Source organism: Oncorhynchus mykiss, chromosome 1 (genome assembly GCF_057628025.1).
Source record: "Oncorhynchus mykiss isolate SJ-2025 chromosome 1, ASM5762802v1, whole genome shotgun sequence".
Lineage (NCBI taxonomy): Eukaryota > Metazoa > Chordata > Actinopteri > Salmoniformes > Salmonidae > Oncorhynchus > Oncorhynchus mykiss.
The window spans coordinates 16724138-16751281 of NC_143022.1; the positions used below are offsets into that span (position 1 = coordinate 16724138).

At 43.8% G+C, this 27144-nt stretch overlaps 2 protein-coding genes and 1 pseudogene across 17 annotated transcripts in view; all 3 read right to left on the reverse strand.

The window, feature by feature from the left end:
• Positions 1–2630: 2630 nt before the first annotated feature.
• LOC110488652 (vascular cell adhesion protein 1) lies at positions 2631–8936 on the reverse strand. The gene is made up of 6 exons (XM_021561000.3): positions 8825–8936; positions 8443–8724; positions 7953–8243; positions 7109–7366; positions 4415–4690; positions 2631–3944 (listed from the first exon to the last, which is right to left on the reverse strand). The coding sequence occupies exons 1-6, from the start codon at positions 8871–8873 to the stop codon at positions 3829–3831; spliced, it is 1272 nt and encodes a 423-aa protein (XP_021416675.2). The 5' UTR covers positions 8874–8936; the 3' UTR covers positions 2631–3828.
• A 232-nt stretch (positions 8937–9168) lies between these two features.
• Positions 9169–10603, reverse strand: LOC149985418 (G protein-coupled receptor 88-like; annotated as a pseudogene).
• Positions 10604–18238: 7635 nt separating this feature from the next.
• The window catches only part of LOC110488740 (dual specificity protein phosphatase CDC14AB), a 67039-nt gene continuing 58133 nt past the window's right edge, over positions 18239–27144 (reverse strand). For 6 of the 16 annotated variants that reach the window (XM_090188755.1, XM_021561448.3, XM_090188620.1 and 3 more), the window contains 2 exons: positions 22991–23390; positions 18239–20580 (listed from right to left, as the gene is read on the reverse strand). In XM_090188755.1, the coding sequence (XP_090044881.1) occupies positions 20551–20580; positions 22991–23390 (430 nt within the window). In that variant the 3' untranslated portion in view covers positions 18239–20550. Of the gene's footprint in view, positions 20581–22990; positions 27036–27144 lie in introns of all 16 variants that reach the window. The other 10 variants (XM_090188992.1, XM_021561608.3, XM_090188928.1 and 7 more) reach the window with 3 other exon arrangements.

Sequence of the window (27144 nt, forward strand, 5' to 3'; positions counted from 1 at the left end):
TGTTAACTAACATAGACATGTTCCATATTGATGTATTTTATATGTCTGGTTGCCTGTCTGCCTGTCATGTATTTTTTTAAAATTGAATTTAACCTTTATTTAACAAGTCAGTTAAGAACAAATTCTTATTTACAATGACAGCCTCTCCTAACCCAGATGACACTGGGCCAATTGCACAATGCCCTATGGGACTCCTGATCATGGCCAGTTGTGATACAGCCAGGGATTGAACCAAGGTCTGCAGTGATGCCACTAGCACTGAGATGCAGTGCCTTAGACCACTGCACCAGTCGGGATCCTAAATGTATACAACACGTATTGAGCTAAATTAAATCAACATTAACATACATATGTGTAGGCTATCTCTATGGTTTACCACCTAAATGCAGCATTAAGTATACCCATAGCAATATAACTAGAATGTATTTCTAGGACAACACCAATGCATCTGAGGATATAGATGTCCATGTGATAAGACCAGTCTGATTTACAGACCAGTATCCTCTCATATACAGTGCATTCAGAAAGTATTCAGATCCCTTGACATTTTCCACATTTTGCTACGTTACAGAGTTATTCTAAAATTGAAACCATAGTTTTTCCCCCTCATCAATCTACACACAATATCCCATAATGACCAAGCAAAAACAGGTTTTTAGACATTTTTGTAAATCTATTAAAAATACAAATCTGAAATATCACATTTACATAAGGATTCAGAACCTTTACTCAGTACTTTGTTGAAGCACCTTTGGCAGCGATTACAGCCTTGAGTCCTCTTGGGTATGACGCTACAAGCTTGGCACACCTGTGTTTGGGGAGTTTATCCCATTCTTCTCTGCAGATCCTCTCAAGTCCTGTCAGGTTGGATGGGGAGTGTCGCTGCACAGCTATTTTAAGGTTTCTCCCGAGATGTTTGATCGGGTTCAAGTCCGGGCTCTGGCTGGGCCACTCAAGGACATTCAGAGACTTTTTCCGAAGCCATTCCTGCGTTGTCTTGGCTGTATGCTTAGGGTCATTGTCCTTTTGGAAGGTGAACCTTCACCCCAGTCTGAGGTCAAGAACACTCTGGATCAGGTTTTCATCAAGGATCTCTCTGTAGTTTGCTCCGTTCCCCTTCCCTCAATCCTGACTGGTCTCCCTGCCACTGAAAAACATCCCCACAGAATGATGCTGCCCTCACCCCCAAATTACTTCCCGCGGCTATGGTCAGGCGCCTTTTGGATCGTATGACATTGCTGTGGTATCTCATTGAGATTTCAGTGGTGCTGGAGGGTGTGGAAGAGCACTACCCTGGTATAGAATGTACACTCTAAATCAGTCTTACTTGTTGAAAAACAGACACAGAGAGAGTCTAGTACACAGAATGCTCCGTGTTCATCAATTCTAATAACTTTTAGCTAGCTGAGTACACAAAGTTTCTTCAGGAATGTCCTTTTCATATTGTTTTGTTTTAAAATCTCAAATTGATAAAGTGGTAATCTGCTGATTCTCTTCACCGCAGATCTAACCCATCACACCCCTCTTCAAGAGGGCCACGCTCCAGATCGCCTTATGTGCTCAGAGGTCCTTGATGAGGATCTACCCCATCAATACCCCATGATCTATTTTAAATGTAAGACTATGTTGCATATTTAAAATTAAACTGGTGACTATGGAAACAAATAGAAATGTGATTAACAATATTTTCAATATCCAACTTTATCCTCTGCAATACTTTTTACAGTAGGTAATAAGCTGTAGCTTTTCTTGGAGAAAATATATAAAACACATTGATTGCAATCTGGTATGAAACAATCAGAAGCAAAACGAAGGACCTCTTGGACTTACTTGAATTGTTTTTATATCTGGATTACTATACATATCATGGAGATCTTCTTGCTTCAAAACATTACAAAAATATAACAAGTGTGTGTTTGAGGTGGGGGAGAAGGGCACAGATCATATTTGCAATAGAGATGATATAGCATTACAGTAAAACCCATACACAACCTATGTTGTTGTCACGAATCTCGCCGAAGATGGTGCCTCTTCCTGTTCGGGCGGTGCTCGGCGGTCGTCGTCGCCGGCCTATTAGCTGCCATCGATTCCCTTTCCGTTTGTTTCCTGTTATCTGGTGTATGAGTGTTATCAGTATTTTTCCGGACAGTTTTTAGTCCGTTGTATTTTGAGACGGGTTGTTTCATGCGCCCTGGTGTTTTGCATGTCCTCTCTGCGCTTGACTCCTCCAGTCACCATTGTTAGAAGTTTGTAACAGTTGTAGACTTTCTGGTAAGGTTCAAATCCTTCCATTGAACACAAGCATTCCATTTATTTCTGTTTGATTGTTAAGAACAACCTGTTATCTTTACAATATACACTGAGTGTTCAAAACATTAGGAATATCTTCCTAATATTGAGTTGTACTACCTTTTGCCCTCAGAACAGCCTCAATTCTTGTGGGACTGAGTGACGAGCGGTCAAAGGCACTGCATCTCAGTGCTAGAGGCATCACTAGAGACCCGGGTTCGATCCCGGGCTGTATCACAACCAGACATTGAATATCCCTTTGAGCATGGAAAACTTTTTAATCACACTTTGGATGGTGTTAGGTTCTAACTTTTCAGAGTAAATAACTCACGGACACTAGAGAAGCTTAAACAAGTTTAATTCTTCCCAAAGGGTCATTACAGCTGTATTCAGACAAAATAACATTTCTCACCATCACAAATATATATACCCCACTATAGACACTCCTCCGGCTCTCCAATCCTTACATCTTATGGTTCCACAGGAAGAGAGTAATAGGGTAATAAACCCTTATTACTCCCTTCAGGGGATCTGACCTGACCTCAACCCCTCCTTCGCCTAATCCACAGATATCCATCTGCTCCCCTATAGCAATCCTATGACCTCCTCCCGTACACACAACACATTCCAAAGCCATGTCTTTCTACAGAAAACAATTCACTTCTGACATAAAACCCAGTCTCTTTCACTCCTTATATTCAACGCTTATATCTCAATGTTCAGAGTTCATCCCGAATCCAACAATGGTGTATCAATACACCCAGTCACTACAAAGATACAGGCTTCCTTCCTAACTCACAGTTTAATGGCTGTGATAAGAGAAAACTGAGGATGGATCAACAACTCCAAAATACTAACCTAAATGACAGAGGGTAGAGCAGGAAGTCTGTACAGAATAAACATTTTCCAAAACATGCATCCTGTCTGCAAAAAGGTGCTAAAGTAAAACGGCAAAACATGTGGTAAAGAAATTAACTTCATGTCCTGAATACATAGCGTTATGTTTGGGGCAAATCCAACACAAAACATCACTAAGTACCACTCTTCCTATTTTCAAGCATTGTGGTAGCTGCATCATGTTATGGGTATGCTTGTAATCAGCAAGGACTAGGGAGTTTTTGGGGTTAAAAAGAAACGAAATAGAGTTAAGCAAAAGCAAAACCCTAGAGGAAAACCTGGTTCAGTCTGCATTCCAACAGATACTGGGAGTCAAATTCACCTTTCAGCAGGACAATAACCTAAAAACAAGGCAAAATATACACTGCAGTTTCTTACCAAGACAACATTGAATATTCCTGGGTGCCCTAGTTAGAGTTTGGACTTAAATCGGTATTAAAAAAAACAATTTAATCTATTTTGAATTCAGGCTGTAACATAACAAAATGTGGAATACACTAAGTGGTATGAATACTTTCTGAAAGTACTGTACGTTAATCGCTATTAAACTCTGCTGTATGAAGTGATAATAAGGCACTCTGGTTGAGACCATCTGAATGGCTCCGGATTAGATCCCACACAGTGAGGTGATTTAAGGTAGCATCACTTCAGCCATTTAGCTAACATGAATCCTGCCACGATGCCTCCTGTGATTCCGCTGACAAGACTGCCAGCCACTGCACCCACCATCTGAGTGAACACCTTAGACTCGGGCTCCGCTGCAGGCACAACAGAGGGACACCACAGTTAAAGAACATGGCATTTTAGGGAATGTAGTACAACTAGTGCAAAAGCCTGTTTACTAAGCCGTTTAAAGATGTGAAACTGGCAATATTAACAGCAGTTAGCTTTGACTGGTTAGTCTCCATGTAGAAACCACTTAATTCCTTGATAGCATTTTCTATTTACTTATACCAGGGCTCTCCAACCCTGTTCCTGGAGAGATACCGGTCTCTAGGTTTTCACTCTAATCTAGCACACCTGATTCTAATAATTAACTGGTTGATAAACTGAACCAGTTAGTTACAACTGAGGTTGGATTGAAAACGGGACAGGAGCTCTCCAAGAAGAAGGTTGGAGTCTTGACTTATACATAGACTGGTAATTTTGTGAATCAATATCAATTTATTGATGGAGGAAATCATTACAAGGGAGCAAATATGACAACACACGGGTGGCTATTACGTACCTTGAACAGAGGCGGTATAGAATGCTCTCTCTGTATTCCCACTGTGGTGAATCACTCTACACTCATAGATGCCTTGGTGGTGCTCTTGGAAGTTATCTATGATTAAATGGCTGTTTGTAACCATGGCCTCCTTGGGTAGGGCCATATCTGGGATTCTGGTCCAGATGTACTGTTTGGCTTTGGGGTACATGTCTGACAAGCAGGTAAGGTTCAGCTGAACCCCATAGGAAATGGCCTGCTGTGGGAAGGACTGGATACTTGTGTTTGCTGGTCCGTCTGCAAAGATCAAACAAATGTTGTTAAAAATGCATAGATAATATGAAAGTATATACACTGAACAAAAATTGTATATTTCAATTTCAAAGATTTTGCTCAGTTACAGTACATATAAGGAAATCAGTCAACTGAAATAAATTCATTAGGCCCTTATCTATGGATTTCACATGACTGGGAATACAGTTGTGCATCTGTTGGTCACAGATACCTTAAAAAAAAGGTAGGGACGTGGTTAAGAAAACCAGACAGTATCTGTGTGACCACCATTTTCCTCATGCAGCGCGACACATCTTGTTTGCATATAGTTGATCAGGCTGTTGATTGTGGCTTGTTGTCCCACTCCTCTTCAATGGTTGTGCAAAGTTGCTGGATATTGGTGGGAACTGGAACACGCTGTCGTACACGCCAATCCAGAGCATTCCAAACATGCTCAATGGGTGACATGTCTGGTGAGTATGCAGACCATGAAAGAATTGGGAAATGTTCATCTTCCAGGAATTGTGTACATTGGGCTGTGCATTACCATGCGGAAACATGAGGTGATGTCGACGGATGAATGGTACGACAATGGGCTTCAGGATCTTGTCACATTATCTCTGTGCATTCAAATTGCCATCGACAAAATGCAATTGTGTTCGTTGTCCGTAGCTTATGCTTTCCCATACCATAACCCCACTGCCACCATGGGGCACTCTGTTCACAACGTTGACATAAGCAAACCGCTTGCCCACACGTCTGCCATCTACCCCATACAGTAGAAACCGGGATTAATCCGTAAAGAGCACAAATCTCCAGCATGCCAGTGGCCATCGAAGGTGAGCATTTGCCCACTGAAGTCGGTTACGGCGCCGAACTGCAGTCAGGTCAAGACCCTGGTGAAGACGACAAGCACGCAGATGAGCTTCCCTGATATGGTTTCTGACAGCTTGCACAGAAATGCTTTGGTTGTGCAAACCCACAGTTTCATCAGCTGTCCGGGTGGCTGGTCTCAGATGATCCCGCAGGTAAAGAAGACGGATATGGAGGTCCTGGGCTGGCGTGGTTACACGTGGTCTGCGGTTGTGAGGCTGGTTGGACATACTGCCAAATTACCTAAAACTGTATTGGAGGTGGCTTGCGGTATATAAATGAACGTTAAATTCTCTGGAAACAGCTCTGATGGACATTCCCGCAGTCTGTGTTGCCGATTGCACGCTCCCTTAAAACTTGAGACATCTGTGGCATTGTGTTGTGTGACAAAAGTGTACATTTGAGTGGCCTTTTATTGTCTCCAGCACAAGGTGCACCTGTGTAATGATCATGCTGTTTAATCAGATTCTTGATATACCACACCTGTCAGGTTGATGAATTATCTTGGCAAATGAGAAATGTTCACTAATAGGGATTTAAACAAATTTGTGTACGAAAATTTGAGAGAAATAAGCTTTTTGTGCATGTGGAAAATTTCAGGGATCTTTTTTTTCAGCTCATGAAACATGGGACCAACACTTTACATGTTGTGTTTACATTTTTGTTGAGTACAGATGTCAAAATGCTGTCATTTGTAAATGCAAATAGTACAATTATGAATCAAACGATGATGCGGACACGGTCAACCACTCACCACTGCGACCTGTATGCTCTAGACAGCTGGCCCTCGCTACATATTCATCGCCAGAACCACTGGCTCCAGGTCATCTATAAGTCTATGCTAGGTAAAGCTCCGCCTTATCTCAGCTCACTGGTGACGATAACAACACCCACCCGTAGCACTCGCTCCAGCAGGTATATCTCACTGGTCATCCCCAAAGCCAAGACCTCTTTGGCCGCCTTTCCTTCCAGTTCTCTGCTGCCAATGACTGGAACGAATTGCAAAAACCGCTGAAGCTAGAGACTTATATTTCCCTCACTAACTTTAAACATCAGCTATCTGAACAGCTAACCGATCGCTGCAGCTGTACATAGCCCATCTGTAAATAGCCCACCCAATCTACCTACCTCATCCCCATATTGTTTTTATGTACTTTTCTGCTCTTTTACACACCAGTATTTCTACTTGCACATCACGATCTGCACATCTGTCACTCCAGTGTTAATATGCTAAATTGTAATTACTTCCGTACTATGGCCTATTTATTGCCTTACCTCCTGACGCCATTTGCACACACTGTATATAGACGTTCTTTTTTTTCTATTGTGTTATTGACTGTACGCTTGTTTACTCGATGTGTAACTCTGTGTTGTTGTCTGTGTCACACTGCTTTGCTTTGCTTTATCTTGGCCAGGTCACAGTTGTAAATGAGAACTTGTTCTCAACTGGCCTACCTGGTTAAATAAAGGTGAAAAAAAGACATTGTCATAACAATTAGCGTGGGCATATTATTACAGTTCCAGTACCATCAGATAAGGTATCTTAAGCTTAGTTAGTAGAACACTTACATTGCACCTCCAGTTTCATCTCTTCCTTTACCTCGGACACCACGTTCTTGGCCACACACTGGTAAACCCCTTGGTTGCTGCGGTGTAGCCGGCCCGTGACATTTCCTTGTGCGTGTCGATGCAGATTCTTGGGCCACAGCTCCCCTTTTCTCTCCCACTCAATAGTAGGGGTGGGGTTGCCGTCACTTCTACAGCTCATCACCACTTCCTCCTCTTCCATCCCAGATGAGGAAGCACTGATGTTGATCTTAGGTGCATCTGGAACACAACAACACGTTACTATGAGATATCTGAGGACATATCATATTATCATATTGCTTCAGGGTCTATCTGATCCTGTCTGATCTACATGAGTGCCCAGGGAGTGGCGCCTTGAGGGCGATTAGTAATTCAGCATAAGTCAAACAGTTCAATAGCTCAAGGATTAAGTGTACTGTACTGCCATCAAGGCTGGAAGGAGACATCTTTGAACACAGTGAATCATTTCGGTAACACTCTACCGAGAGCATCCAGGTACAATGGTTTCTAACCTGTTAAAAGCATGTAGGAGCCTTTATAATGTCTTATAACAAGTCTTATTTGCTATGTTTCTCTATGTGTAACATTTTCTGACATCCCAAACTGGCTGGTATTTTAGTCCAGATCATTAGGTTTATAAGACATTATAAAGGGGTTCAAACATACTCATGACAAGTCTTACACTGCATAGCTGCATCATAATGCATTATACATGGATGCTCTCAGTAACGTGTTAGCATGATTTATTCACAAACTAACTAGGGACTATCACTAAGACACCGTATACCCATTCTGAAGTGAATCGGAATTGTAATAAGGTACTCACAGTGTATGTCGAGACAGTAAGAAACCTGTTTTGAGTTATTTCTCATGTCTGCTTTCACTTCACAGGTCAGACTCTTCCCAGTATAGTCCCTCAGGGCAGTAAGAGTCAGTGTGTCCGACACGTTAGCTGCATCCAAAGTCTGCTGAGTTTCATCTTTAATAAGCTCACTTCCTAGATACCAGCTTATGTGGACACTGTCAACGTGGTCAAATGCATCAACACTGCATGTTACATCACAAGCCACATTTTCCGTCAAAATACTTGGCATCACCAACACAGGTTGACTAAAAGCTGTAAAATCAGAGAGAAGTTGATGGAGAGTGATTTTGCTCTTTCACACGATGGCAAAACAAGTTATTTAGGCCTTGGCTAAAGTAGACTAGCATTATAATTTACAGTGTAAATATTTCAAACAATTCAAGACATTACTCAAGGCATTGACAGTAGTTTTTGAGGTTATGTCATCACATGCTACAATTATTCTACTTACCATAGACAGTCATCTTGACAGATTTTAGTTTTTTCTCTGAACTGTCATCGCACTTTGCATCACAGGTATATCGACCCGCATCCTCAATCTTCACGTTGGAAAATTTGAGAGTGCTGTTTTTGGTTCGCATACCATCAGAGTCAGTAGTAGCTCTTGTCCAGCTGAACTGTGGTGTCTTACAACTACCAACGCAAGCACAGGTGAACTGGAAGGCTGAACCTGCTAGCACAAATACCTCATTCCCAGGAGGTGAAATGGCGACTTCTTCTATCTGACTACAGACTACAAAACAACAATACATACATTCATTGAATACATAAAATATCCAAAGCATAAATGGAATTAATAATATGAATTTATTGATCAGAGAAAATATGTTTACCTGTGACATAGAAGAAGGCACACAGTTGAAGAAGTTGCATCTTTTTCATATCCAGGTAAAATATTGAGCTTGAATGTAAAGTTTTGCTGCAGAGCTTGGCGACTCGATGTGCAAGGTACCCTTTACTTTAAAAAGACTGGACATTCCATGATTCTGATGCCAAAAATGGCTAAGCTAGATCTTTTCCTGTTATTATGGGCTCCTTAAGTCATTTCCAAATGGAAACAATGATGGCGACAGGAAACCGTGTGTGTGTGTGTGAGTGTGTGTGTGTGTGTGAGTGAAAGTGAAAGTGATGATAAAGAAGCCCCTAGTCTCCTGTAATGGCCAGATGTGACACAAAGTTTTGCACTTAAAAATGTTGCTTTATTAAAATGAACACAAACTGATTTACAATTAGCATATAACACTATTACAACCATGGTCCATAAAACAGTATATTGAAAAATACATGAAACTAGACAAACTAGTGTTATACACAATGTTTTTACAAATATTTTACTAATTTGTTGAGTGTGCTTGAGAGTAACATTATAGTGTACTTTTTTTTATTGCGTTGTCAGGTAGGCTTTCTAAAACACTGTAGCAGCTGTATCCTTACAATAACCAATGTCATAGCAGTTCAGATTTTGTTCAATTCATCTCGGCCAAAAATGTGACTATTTTGTCTTGGGAGAAGCTGAGATATTGTATTCATCGTAATGGGCTCAACTCCAATTGCAGACCCTCTCCAAAATTCTCCCTTGAGCACGGATCTGAAATATTTTCTAAACTGCTCGTACTTCCACGTGTAGAGAAATTGGTTTGTAATAAAGATAGTGCAGAAAATAATCCATGAACATGTCCCAAGTGCCAATGGAACCGTGGTAAAACAACGTGCTGTTAATAACACCCGGAAAAGGGGCTCTGTAGTGAGGATGAATATGAAACACACTGCCAACACGTAGAACCCCCAACGTTTGTCCTTTCTGGGGAGCGAATAGGGAAGGTTATTCACGATAGGAAAATGTAATATGTTGACCCTCTTCACACTCATATGCACCCTTCGAAATATTTTGAAATAACAATACAAAACAAACATTGTCTGACCAATAATAGTCAACACCAGGGTACCAGCTTCAAATGGGTCAGAGATAATGGGCTTCCCTTCTTTGAGCAATGATGCTGCGGAAGCAGGGAGATATGAGCATCCTTCCTGTGGGTACCGCGAAGACGTGATCCAGGGAAGAAGAAATCCCAGCGCCGAATGCCAAGACGCAATTAGCATCCATTATGTGTGTCTTTTTTGGTAGATGGACAGATACGTCGCTGGTGATTTGGTAATCAACACGTATCGATTGACGGCTATGAGGGAATGGGAGAAAAGAGAAGTGATGCCGAGGAATAGGAGCGCATATTTGAAGGCTTGGTACCCAGCCGGAAAAGGACTACCAGAAGAAATCTCCACTGCCTCGTGCGGCATCCAAATCGCGCACACCAACATTTCGGCTATACAGCCGTTCACAATGAACGCATTACTAGCCGTTCGAAGTTTCTTACATGTCTTGACCAGGTAGACAACCAATAGGTTTAAAATTGTCCCAGACAAGCACATGAGAGAATAGACTGCCGCAAGGTTGATTTTGCATTGTGTCCCACATCTCAGTCTATCAGTTGCTCCGATTCGTTTGGCATGTTTGAAGAATAAAAACGTTTTTTCATACGAAAGGATGAAAGGAGTCCTTATGCAATATTGTTTATGCCAATCTCCTATTCAGTGGATATGTTCCCCATGTTAATGCGGCAGTGATACAGTTGCATGGGGGGGGGGGGGGGGGGGGGGTAATAGACTATGCGCGCAGCGCGCCTGTGGTGATGCTATAAGAAGAAGAATGGAGCAGCACGCAGGTTCATGTTAACACATAGCCTACACATCTAGCCTATTGCATCCAGCCTCGTCATTAATATTGAATGATTTCCAGATACTAAAATAACTAGAAGCGCAAATAGGCAGGGACTGATTAATGCAGGCAGGGTAAACAGGGGAAGGCCCTGGGCCCAGGCCAAAAGAGGGCCCAATAGGCAAAAAATAAAACAAAATAAACAAATATATACAGTATATATTATATATACAGTATACAGTTGAAGTTGGAAGTTTACATACACCTTAGCTAAATACATTTAAAATCAGTTTTTCACACTTTAGTCCTAGGAAAAATTATGTCTTAGGTCAGTTAGGATCACCACTTTATTTTAAGAATGTCAGAATAATAATAGAGAGAATGATTTATTTTGGCATATGTTTCATTCATCACATTCCCAGTGGGTCAGAAGATTACATACATTCAATTAGTATTTGGTAGCATTGCCTTTAAATTGTTTAACTTGGGTCAAACATTTTGTGTAGCATTCCACAAGCTTCCCACAATAGGTTGGGTGAATTTTGGCCCATTCCTCCTGACAGAGCTGGTGTAACTGAGTCAGGTTTGTAGGCCTCCTTGCTCGCACACGCTTTTTCAGTTCTGCCCACAAATGTTATATAGGATTGAGGTTGGTTCATTGTGATGGCCACTCCATTACCTTGACTTTGTTGTCCTTAAGTCATTTTGCCACAACTTTGGAAGTATGCCTGGGGTCATTGTCCATTTGGAAGACCCATTTGCAACCAAGCTTTAACTTCCTGACTGATGTCTTAAGATGTTGTTTCAATATATCCACATAATTTTCCTACCTCATGATGCCATCCATTTTGTGAAGTGCACCAGTCCTTCTTGCAGCAAAGCACCCCCACAACATGATGCTGCCACCCCCGTGCTTTACGGTTGGGATGGTGTTCTTCGGCTTGCAAGCCTCCCCCTTTTTCCTCCAAACATAACGATGGTCATTATGGCCAAACAGTTCTATTTTTGTTTCATCAGACCAGAGGACATCACTCCCAAAAGTACAATCAGCATGTTCAGTTGCAAACCGTAGTCTAGCTTTTTTATGGCTGTTTTGGAGCAGTGGCATCTTCCTTGCTGAGCGGCCTATATCAGGTTATGTCGATATAGGACTAGTTTTACTGTGGATATAGATACTTTTGTACCTGTTTCCTCCAGCATCTTCAAAGGTCCTTTGCTGCTGTTCTGGGATTGATTTGTACTTTTCGCACCAAAGTATGTTAATCTCTAAGAGACAGAACGCGTCTCCTTGTTGAGCTGTATTTTTTATTTTTTATTTATCTTTATTTAACTAGGCAAGTCAGTTACGAACAAATTCTTATTTTAAATTATAGCCTAGGAACAGTTTGTTAACTTCCTTGTTAAGGGGCAGAATTACATATTTTTACCTTGTCAGCTCGGGGATTCAATCTTGCAACCTTTCGGTTACTAGTCCAACGCTCTGACCACTAGGCTACCCTGCCGCCCCAATAGTATGACGGCTGTGTGGTTCCATGGTGTTTATACATGCTTTGGCAGACCAGGGGGTTTGGTCAAGACGTTTACACAGATCAGACACAGACAGAGTATGATTAGGTTGTTTATTAAATAATAAATCAAAAGAAAAGGATAGGTCTCCCCCATGAGACCCTCTCCGGGATACCGTCTTCTGGGCTCCGGGTCTTGCTGTATCCTGTCGGGCACACAAACTCAAATTCCCTCATCTTTGCTCGGGCACCGTCTCCAACTACACGGATGTCATCTTACTTCCCCCAGTCCTCTCCTGTGTGCTTCCCTTCTGGCAGCTTTATGGGGCATGTGCAGCTGGTGAGCAATCAGACATTGATTACTCACCAACTCCCCAATCACCCCCAATTAGTCCTTGGCGGAGAGCCCGTCGAGACCTGGCACATCCAGCAGATGGAGCCATCGCCTTGTGATGTACACTCCCAGCTCTGTCGGGAAGGGGACTGTCATTAGTGCGACGTACGTCTCCCTTCTCGATAGGGCATCCGCGTTTCCATGCTTCGCCCCTGACCTGTGCACAACAGAAAAAGAGAAGCGTTGAAGGGACAAGAACCACCTGGTAACCCGATCGTTTGTGTCCTTTCCCCTGGCCATCCAGACCAGGGGAGCATGGTCCGTGACCAGGGTGAAGTGGGTACCCAACAGATAATACTTGAGAGTGTTTAGCGCCCACTTCACCGCTAGACACTCTTTCTCCACAATGGAGTACTTTTTCTCTCTAGGAATCAGCTTTCTGCTGATGTACATGATGGGGTGCTCCTCCCCATCGTGTATCTGGGACAGAACGGCGCCTAGTCCCGTATCACACGCATCCGTCTGGACCACCATCAGTAACCTAGAAATCGGACGTTACGAGAATCGGATGGGAGCACAGCGCTTCCTTCAGATGGCTGAACGCCACTTCTGTCTCGTTCGTCCATTTCACTGTTTTCAGGGGGCGGGCCCTGGTTAGATCAGTGAGGGGGGGAAGCTATAGCCGCAAAGTTGGGGATAAATCTGCTATAGTATCTTGCCAGTCCCAGGAAGGACTTGACCTGTGTCTTGGTGCGTGGAACGGGCCAGTCACACATCGCGTGAACCTTCCTCTCCTGGGGATTGACGTTCCCCTGTCTGATCAAATACCCCAGGTACTCCACCTCCTCGAAACCTAGTTTGCAATTCTTGAGGTTCGCTGTCAACCCGGCTTGTCTGAGCGCGTCCAGCACCGCCTGGAGGCGCGTCAAGTGCTTTTCCCAGCCTTGGCTGTGGATGACGATGTCATCTGCTGATGGGGTCAAAGTACTTTGTTCATCAGCCGTTGGAATGTGGGTGGGGCTCCGTGGAGACCGAACGGGAGTACCCGGTACTAATACAACCCGTCTGGTGTCGGGAGGAGGCTGCCAACGATACCTGCCAATATCCTTTGGTCAGGTCAAGGGTGCTGATGTACTGGGCCTTTCCCAATCGGTCGATGAGCTCGTCCACCCTCGGCATGGGATATGCATCGAACAAGTTGATGTCATTCACCCCCTGGAAATCGTTACAGAAGCGGAGGCTACCGTCCGGTTTGGGCACCAACACAATGGGGCTGCACCATGCACTGTGGGACTCTTCAACGATGCCCATCCTCAGCATAGCCTCCACTTCCTGTTTCACGGTCTTCCTTCGGACCTCCGGAATCCCATATGGCCTCTTTCTTACCATTTCGCCGGGCTGTGTACAGATGTGGCGTTCAATGTGGGTCATGTGGCCCGGCTTCTCGGAGAACACCGCCGTGTTCCGATCGACAAGCTCCCTGAGCTCTTGCTTCTGGGCCGGGTCGAGGTCCTCATTGCTCGGAACCACCACTGGTCCCGTTGGCGTCCTGGGTCCCGACCACAACACGGCCAAAGCTGTTCTCTCGTACCACTTCTTCAACAGGTTCACGTAGTAAATCTATGGATGTTTCCGTCTCTCCGGTTGCTGTAGACGGTAATTGACAGGTCCCATCTTCTAGACCACCTCGTATGGTCTGTGCCATGTTGCCAGGAACTTTCTTTTGGCTGTAGGGATTAAGACCAGCACCCTGTCTCCCACCTGGAATTCTTGGGGCTGGGCTCCCCGATTGTAGACCTGGGCTTCGGTGCGTTGTGTCAACCGTGAACACATGACAGGCCATATGGCTGTCATCCGCTCCCTCTTCGTCTCCACGTGCTCTAACACGCTGCGTAATGGGGTCGGTTGGACTTCCCACACCTCCTTTGCGAGGTCCACTAGGCCGCGTGGCCTCCTCCCGTAGAGGAGTTAGAACGGGAAAAACCCAGTGGAGGAGTCGGGTACTTCTCGGATTGAGAACATTAGGTGGGATAGTAGCTGGTCCCAGTTCTTCCCGTCCTGCTCGATGACCTTCCACAGCATCTGTTTGAGCGTTTTATTAAAGCGCTCGACGAGCCCATCCGTCTGCGGGTGAAAAAGGTCCAGATCTGCTTGATCTGCAGGGGGGGATAAAACTCTTTCATGAGGCTGGACATAAACTTCGTACCTTGGTCTGTCAAGGTCTCGTTCGGGATGCCCACCCGGCTAAAGAGGTGGAACAGCTCCCGGGCGATTCCCTTGGATACCGCTGCCCGTAGTGGAATGGCCTCGGGATACCGGGTGGCATAATCTACTATCACCCGGATGTACCGGTGTCCTCGTGCTGGTTTAACCAGGGGTCCCACTATGTCCATGGCGATGCGTTCAAAGGGCACCCCGATGATCAGTAGGGGGACCAATGGGCTTCGGAAGTGGGCTTTCGGGGCTGTGAGATGACACTCCGGGCAGCTGTAACAGTAGACGTCCACGGCCCTCCTCATCCCGGGAGGCGATCCGTTCCCGGGTCTTCTCCATTCCCAGGTGCACCCCCAACAGGTGGGTGTGGGCCAGCTGAAGAATGGTTCCCACGTACAGTCGGGGCAGTAACAATACCTCTCGAAGTTCCCCCTGTTGGCGTGACACCTTATACAAAAGGTTATTCTTGATTTGGAAATGGTGGTATCGCCAGTCACTCACTCCCGGAAGTAGCTGTCCATGCACCGCTATCATTTGGGCTGCGGCGGATTTCAAGTTCGGATCCTCCCACTGGGCCATCCCGAATTGTCCCCTCAGTTGGCCCCCAGCGGGGGTCTCGACTGGACCCTCAAAATCGAGGAGGGGGAGGATGGGCTCCTCTTCCAGAGGTTCCCCAGGGGGTTCGGGTTCCGGTGCCCCCTCCGACTCCAGAGCCGTAGACCCATGCTGGTTAACCGTTTGCTTCCGGGCCACACAGGCTATTGGTCGTCCCCGCTCTCTTCCTCGGCCGGCTCGTACCTTCTTCCTCAACTCGTGTCCCCATAGGGCTGTGAACAGAGGACAATCCCGTCCCACTAGGAGAGGTACCGGCAGTTCTGGCACTGCACCCACTGTAATCTGGTGACTCCCTTGTGGTCCATACGGTTGATTACCACTTTGTGTCAACCATGAACACAGGAAATTGACATCTTCCTACCCCTTTCGGTCTCCTTGATCAGCAGGCACGTGGTTACGAATAAAACCATACATACTTCCGGAGTCCAATAGCGCTTCCGTGGCTGACCTGCTGTACGCCACAATGCATACTATTGTTTGTACAGATGAATGTGGTACCCTCAGGCATTTGGAAATTGCTCCCAAGGATGAACCAGACTTGTGGTGGTCTACAATTTTTTTTGATTTTCCCATGATGTCAAGCAAAGAGGCACTGAGTTTGAAGGAAGGCCTTGAAAAACGTCCACAGGTACACCTCCAATTGATTCAAATGTTGTCAATTAGCCTATCAGAAGCTTCTAAAGCCATGATGTAATTTTCTGGAATTCTCCAAGCTGTTTAAAGGCACAGTCAACTTAGTGTATGTTGGCTTCTGATCCACTGGAATTGTGATACAGAGAATTATAAGTGAAAAAATCTGTCTTTAAACAATTGTTGGAAAAATGACTTGTGTCATGCACAAAGTAGATGTCCTAACCGACTTGCCAAAACTATAGTTTGTTAAAAAGAAATTTGTGGAGTGGGTTGTGCCGTGGCGGAGATCTTTGTGGGCTATACTCGGCCTTGTCTCAGAATGGTAAGTTGGTGGTTGAAGATATCCCTCTAGTGGTGTGGGGGCTGTGCTTTGGCAAAGTGGGTGGGGTTATATCCTTCCTGTTTGGCCCTATCCGGGGGTGTCATCGGATGGGGCCACAGTGTCTCCTGAACCCTCCTGTCTCAGCCTCCAGTATTTATGCTGCAGTAGTTTATGTGACGGGGGGCTAGGGTCAGTTTGTTATATCTGAGGTACTTCTCCGGTCTTATCCGGTGTCCTGTGTGAATTTAAGTATGCTCTCTCTAATTCTCTCTTTCTCTCGGAGGACATGAGACCTAGGACCATGCCTCAGGACTACCTGGCATGATGACTCCTTGCTGTCCCCAGTCCACCTGGCCGTGCTGCTGCTCCAGTTTCAACTGTTCTGCCTGCGGCTATGGAATCCTGACCTGTTCACCGGACGTGCTACCTGTCCCAGACCTGCTGTTTTCAACTCTCTAGAGACAGCAGGAGTGGTAGAGATACTCTTAATGATCGGCTATGAAAAGCCAACTGACATTTAGTCCTGAGGTGCTGACTTGCTGCACCCTCGACAACTACTGTGATTATTATTATTTGACCATGCTGGTCATTTATGAACATTTGAACATCTTGGCCATGTTCTGTTATAATCTCCACCCGGCACAGCCAGAAGAGGACTGGCCACCCCTCATAGCCTGGTTTCTCTCTAGGTTTCTTCCTAGGTTTTGGCCTTTCTAGGGAGTTTTTCCTAGCCACCGTGCTTCTACACCTGTATTTCTTGCTGTTTTTCTGTACAGCACTTTGAGCGTTACACCGAGGCCTGGAGGTGGAGGGTCCGTCATGGTCTGGGGCGGTGTGTCGGCCTGAGATTGTTGTCATTGCAGGCAATCTCAACACTGTCCTCCCTCATGTGGTACCCTTCCTGCAGGCCCATCCTGACATGACGTTCCATGATGACAATGACACCAGCCATACTGCTTGTTCTGTGTGTGATTTTCTGCAAGACAGGAATGTCAGTGTTCTGCCATGGCCAGCAAAGATCCCAGATCTCAATCCCATTGAGCACGTCTGGGACCTGTTGGATCGGAGGGTGAGGGCTAGGGCCATTCCCACCAGAAATGTCCGGGAACTTGCAGAGTGGGGTAACATCTCACAGCAAGAACTGGTGCAGTCCATGAGGAGATGCACTGCAGTACTTAATGCAGCTGGTAGCCACACCAGATACTGACTGTTACTTTTGACCCCCACCTTTGTTCAGGAACACATGAATCCATTTATGTTAGTCACATGTCTGTGGAACTTGTTCAGTTTATGTTTCAATTGTTGAATCTTATGTTCATACAAATATTTACACGTTAAGTTTGTTGAAAATAAAGGAGAGGATATTTCTTTTTTTGCTGAGTTTATTCATGCACCAGAAGAGACTAATTGACCCTTTCGGTTTCGATTGACTTTGCAGTATGGCAAACATAGTTACTATTTAAAAAATAAAAAAGCATTATTTCAAGTGCATCTTTGTGGAGTATTATACAAAGGTATTTGGTAATCGACGTTCATGATAACGATTGTCTGTGGCTGTTTAAAATCTCTTTCAAGATAAGAAATGTAGGTTAACAACCTAGCTTAACAGAGTTGATGCAGAGCCTATATTGCAATAGGAGGCTCTGAGTTGATGTGCCTTAGTTGTTGTCATTGGAAATAAATATGCTATTTATAAAGAGATGCTATGTTCAGTTAGCGTTTTCAAATAAAGCATTTAACCGTTTTGACAGCTGAAAGGATAGAACAGCTGTCAAACCAAGACAACCAGAATCAGTCAGAGCTTGTGTTCCTTCCTTTGCTATAATAAAAATGTTAATTCTTATCTGTCAAGATGGCAAGAGTTCTAAAGAGACAGTAGGAGCAAGAATAAATCATTAACAGAGGCAAGAATCTTGAAAAGTATATTTTTTAATTGTGTTACTTCCTTCAGCAACCTCTGTTCCCTGTAAAATATACACATGTAGTACAGTAGACATTGTACTATTCTTACTGTATGAAAATGAAAAGCAAAAATACTCATCTACAGTTATAGATTTTCTTTACATACTGCTTGAAAAATATATTCAAGTACCAATTTTATCGCTATAAATTGTACATTTCAAGGAGGTAGAATACCTGCATTATTAAGATTCTCCCATCTCGAAACAAAGAAACACATTTCACTGCCAGGAATGTACAGAGCTCTAACAAAATCTAAAATAAAAATCCTTGCAGCCATGAACAGATGCTTCAGTACACATTTATTTAAATCAACTTTGAAATTCAACAAGTTTAAAAAGTAAAAAGCATATAGGGACTCTTATAAGGTCCAACAGAAAATGGATGAGTTAGTCGCGCCACAGTAGGTCATATTCATTGGTAAAAAACAAGCTTTGATAATGACTGCTGCATTGTACACACAATGACATCCAGCATGAGATTTTAAAGACGGTATTTTGGGGGACAGTTGTGCTTTTCCAGTTTTCTTTTAGGAACCTCTACCTGCAAAGCGGAAATGTTTTTATCTCCTTCTACAGTCTGAAAGAATCGTAATACGCAGGAAAAGTTTCTGCGTTGTTTTTACATTCTCGACAAAAACGGGGAAATATTTCAGTAATAGCGACAAACATCTGTTACCATTGTGCCCTGACGATAACACAACTAACATAACTGGTTCTACAGTAGGTATGTGTTAAAAATAGGCTGCCACAAATCAAGTTCCATAATCCACAGCTTGTCGAATAACACTGAAAATGTGCTCCTTTTCCTTTCAAAGAGCATTATTGCAGTGGGATCTTGTGTCTGTGGAGGGGATTGCTAAGCTGCCTGGTGTATGGTATACTGCAGGGACTGAGGCTTATGTTGTGGGTGGTGTTGGTCCAACAACACAATACATTTTCTCTACTAATGACCACTGTTCATCATGCTCAACATACCTAGTCACAATAACCTAGTCTGGTTATTGGTATGACTTTAGTTGTCAAATCTTTGACCTGTGAGGGTTTATGAAATTAGCTACATCCTTTTTGGTGATAATATTCTGTATTTATCCTTTACTTGACCATGTGAGTCCCATTGAGATGCAAATCATTCAATGGAGTGATGTAGGCTTGCGACAGAGAACATTAAGCATGAATTAGTTCCAATTGGGGTTACCAAATCCCACCAGTTCATTGAATCGATTTAAAACAATTTAAAATAGTGAAGAGGAGACAACACTCATCTCTTCCCTATACGTCATTCTCTTCTCTCTAGAGACCCTTTCACTCCATGGGCAGAGGACTGCACACACATGGTTTCTAGACACACTCACTATGCAGTCTCATTCATCCACACACGCTCACATAGGTAAGCACGTACGTACAGGTTTTTATAGTCTATGGTACATACATTAGCGTGCCTGTGCACGCGGTCTACATTCTCACACACAAAACAGAATCATAATTGCAAGAGCACATCACCCTGAGCCTGGTCCTGTGCTGCCAATACATTGCTGATAAGGAACCTCTCCATAAACCCCTCGCATATTTGGATGTTGTTAGTGAAGTAGTAACACTCAGACAAAAATAGAATTGCGATAAACCAAAACATGTTTGCTAACCCACTTGTAAATATAAACATATTTCTTTATCCAGGCAACACAATTGTCATGTTTCATGTATAAAATCCTCGTCTAAAAATATCCTATTCTTTCAGTACATGTCATGTGTTGTGTACACAGTAATTTTGTATAGCACAGGTACACATAAATAAAAACGGAAATCTGTGATGCAGGGAAGCAGAGAACCTCCAGTCTACAGTATATGGCCATATCTCAGCTTTAAAGAGACAGAGCACTCACATAGTTACAGCCTGGCCAAGCCTAACTACAGCCGGGTAATCTCCCTTTGTTAGCATTATACAAACAGTGACTTCAGTTAAGGTGGATCGAGGCCGTCTGAAGCTGACAGAAGAAGCTCAAAACTCAAAGTTCCATAAGCCCTTGTGAGTTTGTGGCTGTCTATGTGCCTGCCCCCAAAGATCACAGCCGTCCAGATGCCAAGAGAGAAGAATAAATGTAATACGTCCTATAGCGCCTCCTGGTTTATTCATTTCCCTTTTCAGTATGTGGGAGAAAGCAGGGAAGAAGGGGGAGATGGAGAGGGGTGGGGTGGGAGACTCCATCGCGCCCAGTTCAGTCGTCACGATGGCTGTCCGGTCTTGGTCAACGCAGAACCGCAGCTTTAGTATTGAACATATTCAGATTGAAGGGACTGCAAGAGGTGGAGAGGGGAGACAGAGACACAATATGACGTTGAGTATAATGAACGTGAATCACAGGGCATCATAACACAACCTATGACATCATAACACAACCTATGACATCATAACACAACCTATGGATCCATGGTAAATGTAAAAGCAAATTGCTGCATGTAATTGTTTTCAAAGTGTTGACGACAGACAAAGAACATGCAGGGAGAAGGTTGTTATATAACAAGTCTGCATGAAATGTTAAATTCTAACAGGGTACAATAGAACTGTTGGTTGCAAAGGTCAAAGAAAAGCCATTCAAATAGACAATCCTTAAAATGCCGAATGCATTTTCCTGAACTAATGAATACATTTATGGTGGACAAGACAGACAGGGTGTCTCTGTGTGTATGCAGCTAGAGAAGGAATTAGCAGGACTGACACACAGATGGGGGTGGGAGGCATGTTGCAAGAAGGGAGCAAACGAGAGAGAAGGAAAAAGCTTATGTATTCTGATGAAGCCACAACTCCACTGACTGGCAAAACAAAGAGACGAGAGGACAGCTGAGACATTCATAACAGACAGTCATCCAATATTCCCCATTGTCAACCACTCCCTCTGCCATAACCACTCACTATCCGTCACATCACCGGTTTCCCCTATTCACACGCTTTGTGGGCCTGTGGCTGCCAGAATGGTGTGCCACTATCACCTAGGAAGGGTTAGGGGAGTAGATTGGAAGATGATGCAATTTCATCTACACTTTATTTATTTAGTAGGCAAGGTAATAGCGAACAAACGTGAATTAACTTGATATCTGTGCAAGGGTAGCAGCTTTTGAGTCTGTCTCTCCTCCAATGCTAAATGAATGATAATGGTGCAACACTCTAGGTTGCCTGAGAAACAGTAGTGAGAATGTTGGCACAAAGCAGCATTCCTATATCACCAAAATGCTACCAGTGGTGTAGAATGAGAAGTAACGTCAGCCTACCCAGTGTAATCTAAAGACAGCGATACTGCACCAACCTTATTTGTCTGAACAGAGTCCTTCTATTCTGAGCGGAATCAAGTGTGGGAAGTTCTGGGAATTAGCCTTAGATGTCTGGCCTTCGTGGTCGGGCCCTATGAAAGTCCCCCTCGTGGTCGGGGCCTACGAAAGTCCCCCTCGTGGTCGGGGCCTATGAAAGGCCTACAAATATTTATTATAAAGGAAGAGGATTACTGGGCTGGCCTCTCAGGGAATGAGTGAGCGCTACAGTATGGCTGAGCGTGTCAAAATCTTGTAATAGCAGAGAGCAGCACCAGACTGCCAGCCTAAAAACATACAGTTTTTAACTTAGCACATTCTTATCCACATAGTCTAGATTTAATAATAATGGTTACAAAAAGTGCATCTTTGGGGGAAAAAAGTTTCCATTGAAAATGATGTATACAAAGGCCTTCGGTTGGCCAGTCGAATGGAAAAAAAGTTTCCATTGAAAAGGATGTATACAAAGGCCTTCGGTTGGCCAGTCGAATGGAAAAAAAGCATAAAAGTCAGGATGGACAAAGATGAAAAAGTTGGAGGGGATTATGGGGGGGGGGGGGGAGAATTATGGTGTGATCGGTCTTCCTTTGCATCTATAGAACACACTAGTCTATATTTCATTTCTTATGTTTCAAGTGTTGTTAGATGGCTCAGATATTAGATGTACTCATGTTAAAGCCAAACCCAGAAACCAAAATGAATCACTCTGAAATCTAGCCAATCACCCAATGAAATGACCTCGCACATCAGCCAATGAGGCCACAGTGTCGAATAAATCTTTGTTTACCCAGAATCCACCTGGTTAGTAGTTAAAGCACATTTTCAGTTTAGTGTTCATTCTGTTGATGAGTTTTATTATTTTTAATTGGTATGTGATGCTAGGATCCACTCAATAGAGGTGAATACAGTAAATAGCCTAGGAAGAACAGAGCCGCAAAATAACTCTCCACCAACGCACATTTGAAGAAGCACCATCGTTCATAACACTAATTAGACTTCTGCCCAAATGTGCCAGTAAATGATTTTAACTGGAGACGGATATCTAGTGGGAAATGGCCGAATAGCCATGGTTAGTGTGTATGAAGTAGGCATTTCGACTGGAACAAGGCCATCGCAGGTCCTGTTTCAGCACCATGCAGACAACAGACAAGGCACAGAGAGTTCAGTGGAGCCGCCAGAGAGTTAGACACACAGTGGAGAGCCCTTAGCAGCAGCAGGGATAGGACAAAAATTTAGACTGGCTATGATTATAAATAGACAACATCGACACAAAAAGGGAGGACACTCGTGTTTGACAGAAGTGCAGAGAGGAAATATGACAGTTCAAAATAAGAGTAAGAGTGAAGAAATACCAAAAAGATGGTGATGTTGGAGTATTTTTGGGGGTGGGGCCCACACTTACGGGGATGGAGCGGCTGAGGTAGCGGCCGGAGGGTCCGCTGAGCCCAGAGTAGCCCTCCTGCTGGGGTCTGAATGGGCTGTACTTATCAGGCCCGGGGCCCAGCCTGCCTGCAGCATGTTGGGGGGCCCCCGCGGGGCTGAACACCCCAGTAGGGGACGAGTTATACTGATTGTTGTTGACTTCATGGTGGTGGTAATTGGCGCCGTGCACGCCGTTAGCCACGTAGCCGTGAACGGAGGCGGCCCAGCCCGACGGAGGGATGGGAGTGGTGACGATGGAGGGAGGAGAGGAGGAAGAGTGTGATGAAGAGGGCGTGTACGGCAGCTTCCTATTGCCCTCGCTGCTGTCAGCTGCGTACAGGTTGCCTAAGGAGCTGGCTAGCCTGCAGTTAATGAAGGAGCTGAGGGAAAGGTAGATGGGAGAGGGGAAGGGGACATAAATACACAGGACACATCCCAAACACCAAACAAACACAATAACAAGAGGACTAACTTCTTTCACAGGCTCAGGAGAGGACGACTGCCTACTGTGGACTGGTACTGTGGATCTAATAGCGGACTGATTTACTATATTTTCACTGGGGCTGTCACAAACTAAAACAAAATCTTGGTCAACCAAGTGCCATCTGTTCTTTCGACCAATCTACTAAATTTTAAAACTTTTTTCCCCATTTACAGTGGGGCAAAAAAGTATTTAGTCAGCCAACAATTGTGCAAGTTCTCCCACTTAAAAAGATGAGAGAGGCCTGTCATTTTCATCATAGGTACACTTCAACTATGACAGACAAAATGAGGGAAAAAAATCCAGAAAATCACATTGTAGGATTTTTAATAAATTTATTTGCAAATGATGGTGGAAAATAAGTATTTGGTCAATAACAAAAGTTTATCTCAATACTTTGTTATATACCCTTTGTTGGCAATGACAGAGGTCAAACGTTTTCTGTAAGTCTTCACAAGGTTTTCACACACTGTTGCTGGTATTTTGGCCCATTACTCCATGCAGATCTCCTCTAGAGCAGTGGTGTTTTGGGGCTGTTGCTGGGCAACACGGACTTTCAACTCCCTCCAAAGATTTTCTATGGGGTTGAGATCTGGAGACTGGCTAGGCCACTCCAGGACCTTGAAATGCTTCTTACGAAGCCACTCCTTCGTTGCCTGGGCGGTGTGTTTGGGATCATTGTCATGCTGAAAGACCCAGCCACGTTTCATCTTCAATGCCCTTGCTGATGGAAGGAGGTTTTCACTCAAAATCTCACGATACCTGGCCCCATTCATTCTTTCCTTTACACGGATCAGTCGTCCTTCCACCCCCATGCTTCACAGTAGGTATGGTGTTCTTTGGATGGAACTCAGCATTCTTTGTCCTCCAAACACGACGAGTTGAGTTTTTACCAAAAAGTTATATTTTGGTTTCATCTGACCATATGACATTCTCCCAATCTTCTTCTGGATCATCCAAATGCTCTCTAGCAAACTTCAGACGGGCCTGGACATGTACTGGCTTAAGCAGGGGGACACGTCTGGCACTGCAGGAATTGAGTCCCTGGCGGCATAGTGTGTTACTGATGGTAGGCTTTGTTATTTTGGTCCCAGCTCTCTGCAGGTCATTCACTAGGTGCCCCCGTGTGGTTCTGGGATTTTTGCTCACCGTTCTTGTGATCATTTTGACCCCACGGGGTGAGATCTTGCGTGGAGCCCCAGATCGAGGGAGATTATCAGTGGTCTTGTATGTCTTCCATTTCCTAATAATTACTCCCACAGTTGATTTCTTCAAACAAAGCTGCTTACATATTGCAGATTCAGTCTTCCCAGCCTGGTGCAGGTCTACAATTTTGTTTCTGGTGTCCTTTGACAGCTCTTTGGTCTTGGCCATAGTGGAGTTTGGAGTGTGACTGTTTGAGGTTGTGGACAGGTGTCTTTTATACTGATTACAAGTTCAAACAGGTGCCATTAATACAGGTAACGAGTGGAGGACAGAGGAGCCTCTTAAAGAAGAAGTTACAGGTCTGTGAGAGCCAGAAATCTTGCTTGTTTGTAGGTGACCAAATACTTATTTTCCACCATAATTTGCAAATAAATTCATTAAAAATCCTACAAATGTGATTTTCTGGATTTTTTCCCCTCATTTTGGGTGGCTGACTAAATACTTTTTTGCCCCACTGTATAGACACACTGTATGTGTTTAAATAAAATCAACTATATGTAAGATACTCAGCTTGTCTGAGTAGTCTACATAAGCGCACTGTGATTAAATAATTAAGACAAATGACACAAGAGTGATTCCGAGATCAAGACAGCCTAACCAGAAGAAAAAAACCTGTTCCCGAACCACCACCTCCCGCTGCTGGCCTTCTCAGATTCTGCCATAAGCTCCTGAAGTTGCAGGTAATAGGCTACATCAGGGGTCAGCAACCTTTTCCATTCGGAGTGCCAATTTATCTTAACATTTCTACTAATCTGCGTGCCAGTTACTTTCATTTATTTTATAATAAAGTCTTTACATCTCAAAATCGTTGTCATGTGATTAATAAAAATGATATCGAAATGAAAATTATACAAATCTAAAAGTATTGCCATTTCCAACTATGTAAAAATAGCTGACATAAAGGCAACAAATAAAAACATTGCATCATGCAGGTAGAAAAGATCCTGATAAAAATAAATCACATTGGCTATGCATGGCCTGTCTGCAAGGAACTTGAAACATTGTATCAACTATCAACTTGGTTCAGCCCAAAGCTTGCACTAACGATCTTGCAACATTGTATAAGATATTCTGGACCCTCAGAGTTTCCTGGCCAGTGAGCTCTGGACAAACACAGCTGTATTTGTGCAAGGGATTACAAGTAACCAGGTAGGCCTATTTTATGACGTTTCCACCGGATCAGAGCATGACATTTCTTCCCCAATTCACACCAAGTGGTGGTTACTGAAAGGGAGAGAGCTGGAAAGATTGTTCAAATAGGCTACATTGAGGAACTATTGTGATTCTCAATAGATGTAAAAACAGACTTTGTTTACTTGTTGTTTGAAGTGATGAAAAAATAACTGAGAAGATCCACGCCTCATTAGTGGTGGTGAGTTAAGACAATCAGAAATATCAGATCCCCAAATGGAAACATTTATAAGACTACCTTTGCGCGCAGGCCAGGTAGACTAGTCCTACTTCTATGTGTAATCAGGTGCATGTCCTTACTCAACATTGACAGGAGCACTCCAAAAACAAAACAAAATGAATAAATTGACAACTCATAAATGGAATGAAATAAACCAAAACTTGTTTCTCACAAGTGTAGCCTAGATTGTGCTCTCTGCAAACAATGTGTCCACTCCTACAATGAAAACAGTAAGACTGTAATAATATATGTAATGCGTTAACAGAAATGACGGTAACCAAACAGACATTGTAGGTTAGAAATGATGGGAATTAACGTTAAATATACTACTGGTGATACTGGTGTGCCACCTCTGCAATGGATTAGTCTACTGAGACAGGCGTCAATCAAGACTTGGCGTTAAACATCTTTATTTATTTCTTAACTGCTCGACAAACCCTATCGATCAAACAATCGACCAGTCGACTAAAGGGGATCAGCCAAATTACACACAGCAGTCTACAATAGTGGATTGAGTCGGACAGTAATAGCAGATTGATTCAGCCAATCTATATTGCCATGGCTACCTACCTACACATTCACTGTTGAATAATTTGGTAGAATAGAAAAAGACAATAACAAATCCTGAAAAGAGCACAAAGTACAGTAGGTCTGGTACCGCTCCTCCAGAGGAGAGATTGTTGTGGCATATTTCTGTGTTGTGTTATGTGCTAGTCCCTGTCTCTAGTGGTGCAGAATGCGGGGGATTTAGATTTGGTCTGTTGAGAATGCTCACAGCCTGCAGAGCATCAACCCTTTCTGTGAATCGGTCTGGTCACTGAGACACACTGCACACGTGTTCCCTGTCCTGCCCTGCATATCCTTCCACCTGCCACTTGCACTCAGGACATGGGGTAGTCACAGACAGGCAGAAACACAACCAGGGGACTGAGACAGACAAAAAAGGACAGGACAGGAAAGAGAGGGAAAGAGAAATGTTAAAGGAGCAAAATACAAATCTATAGGAGGCAAGAGAAAGGGTAAGTGGATAAATGGA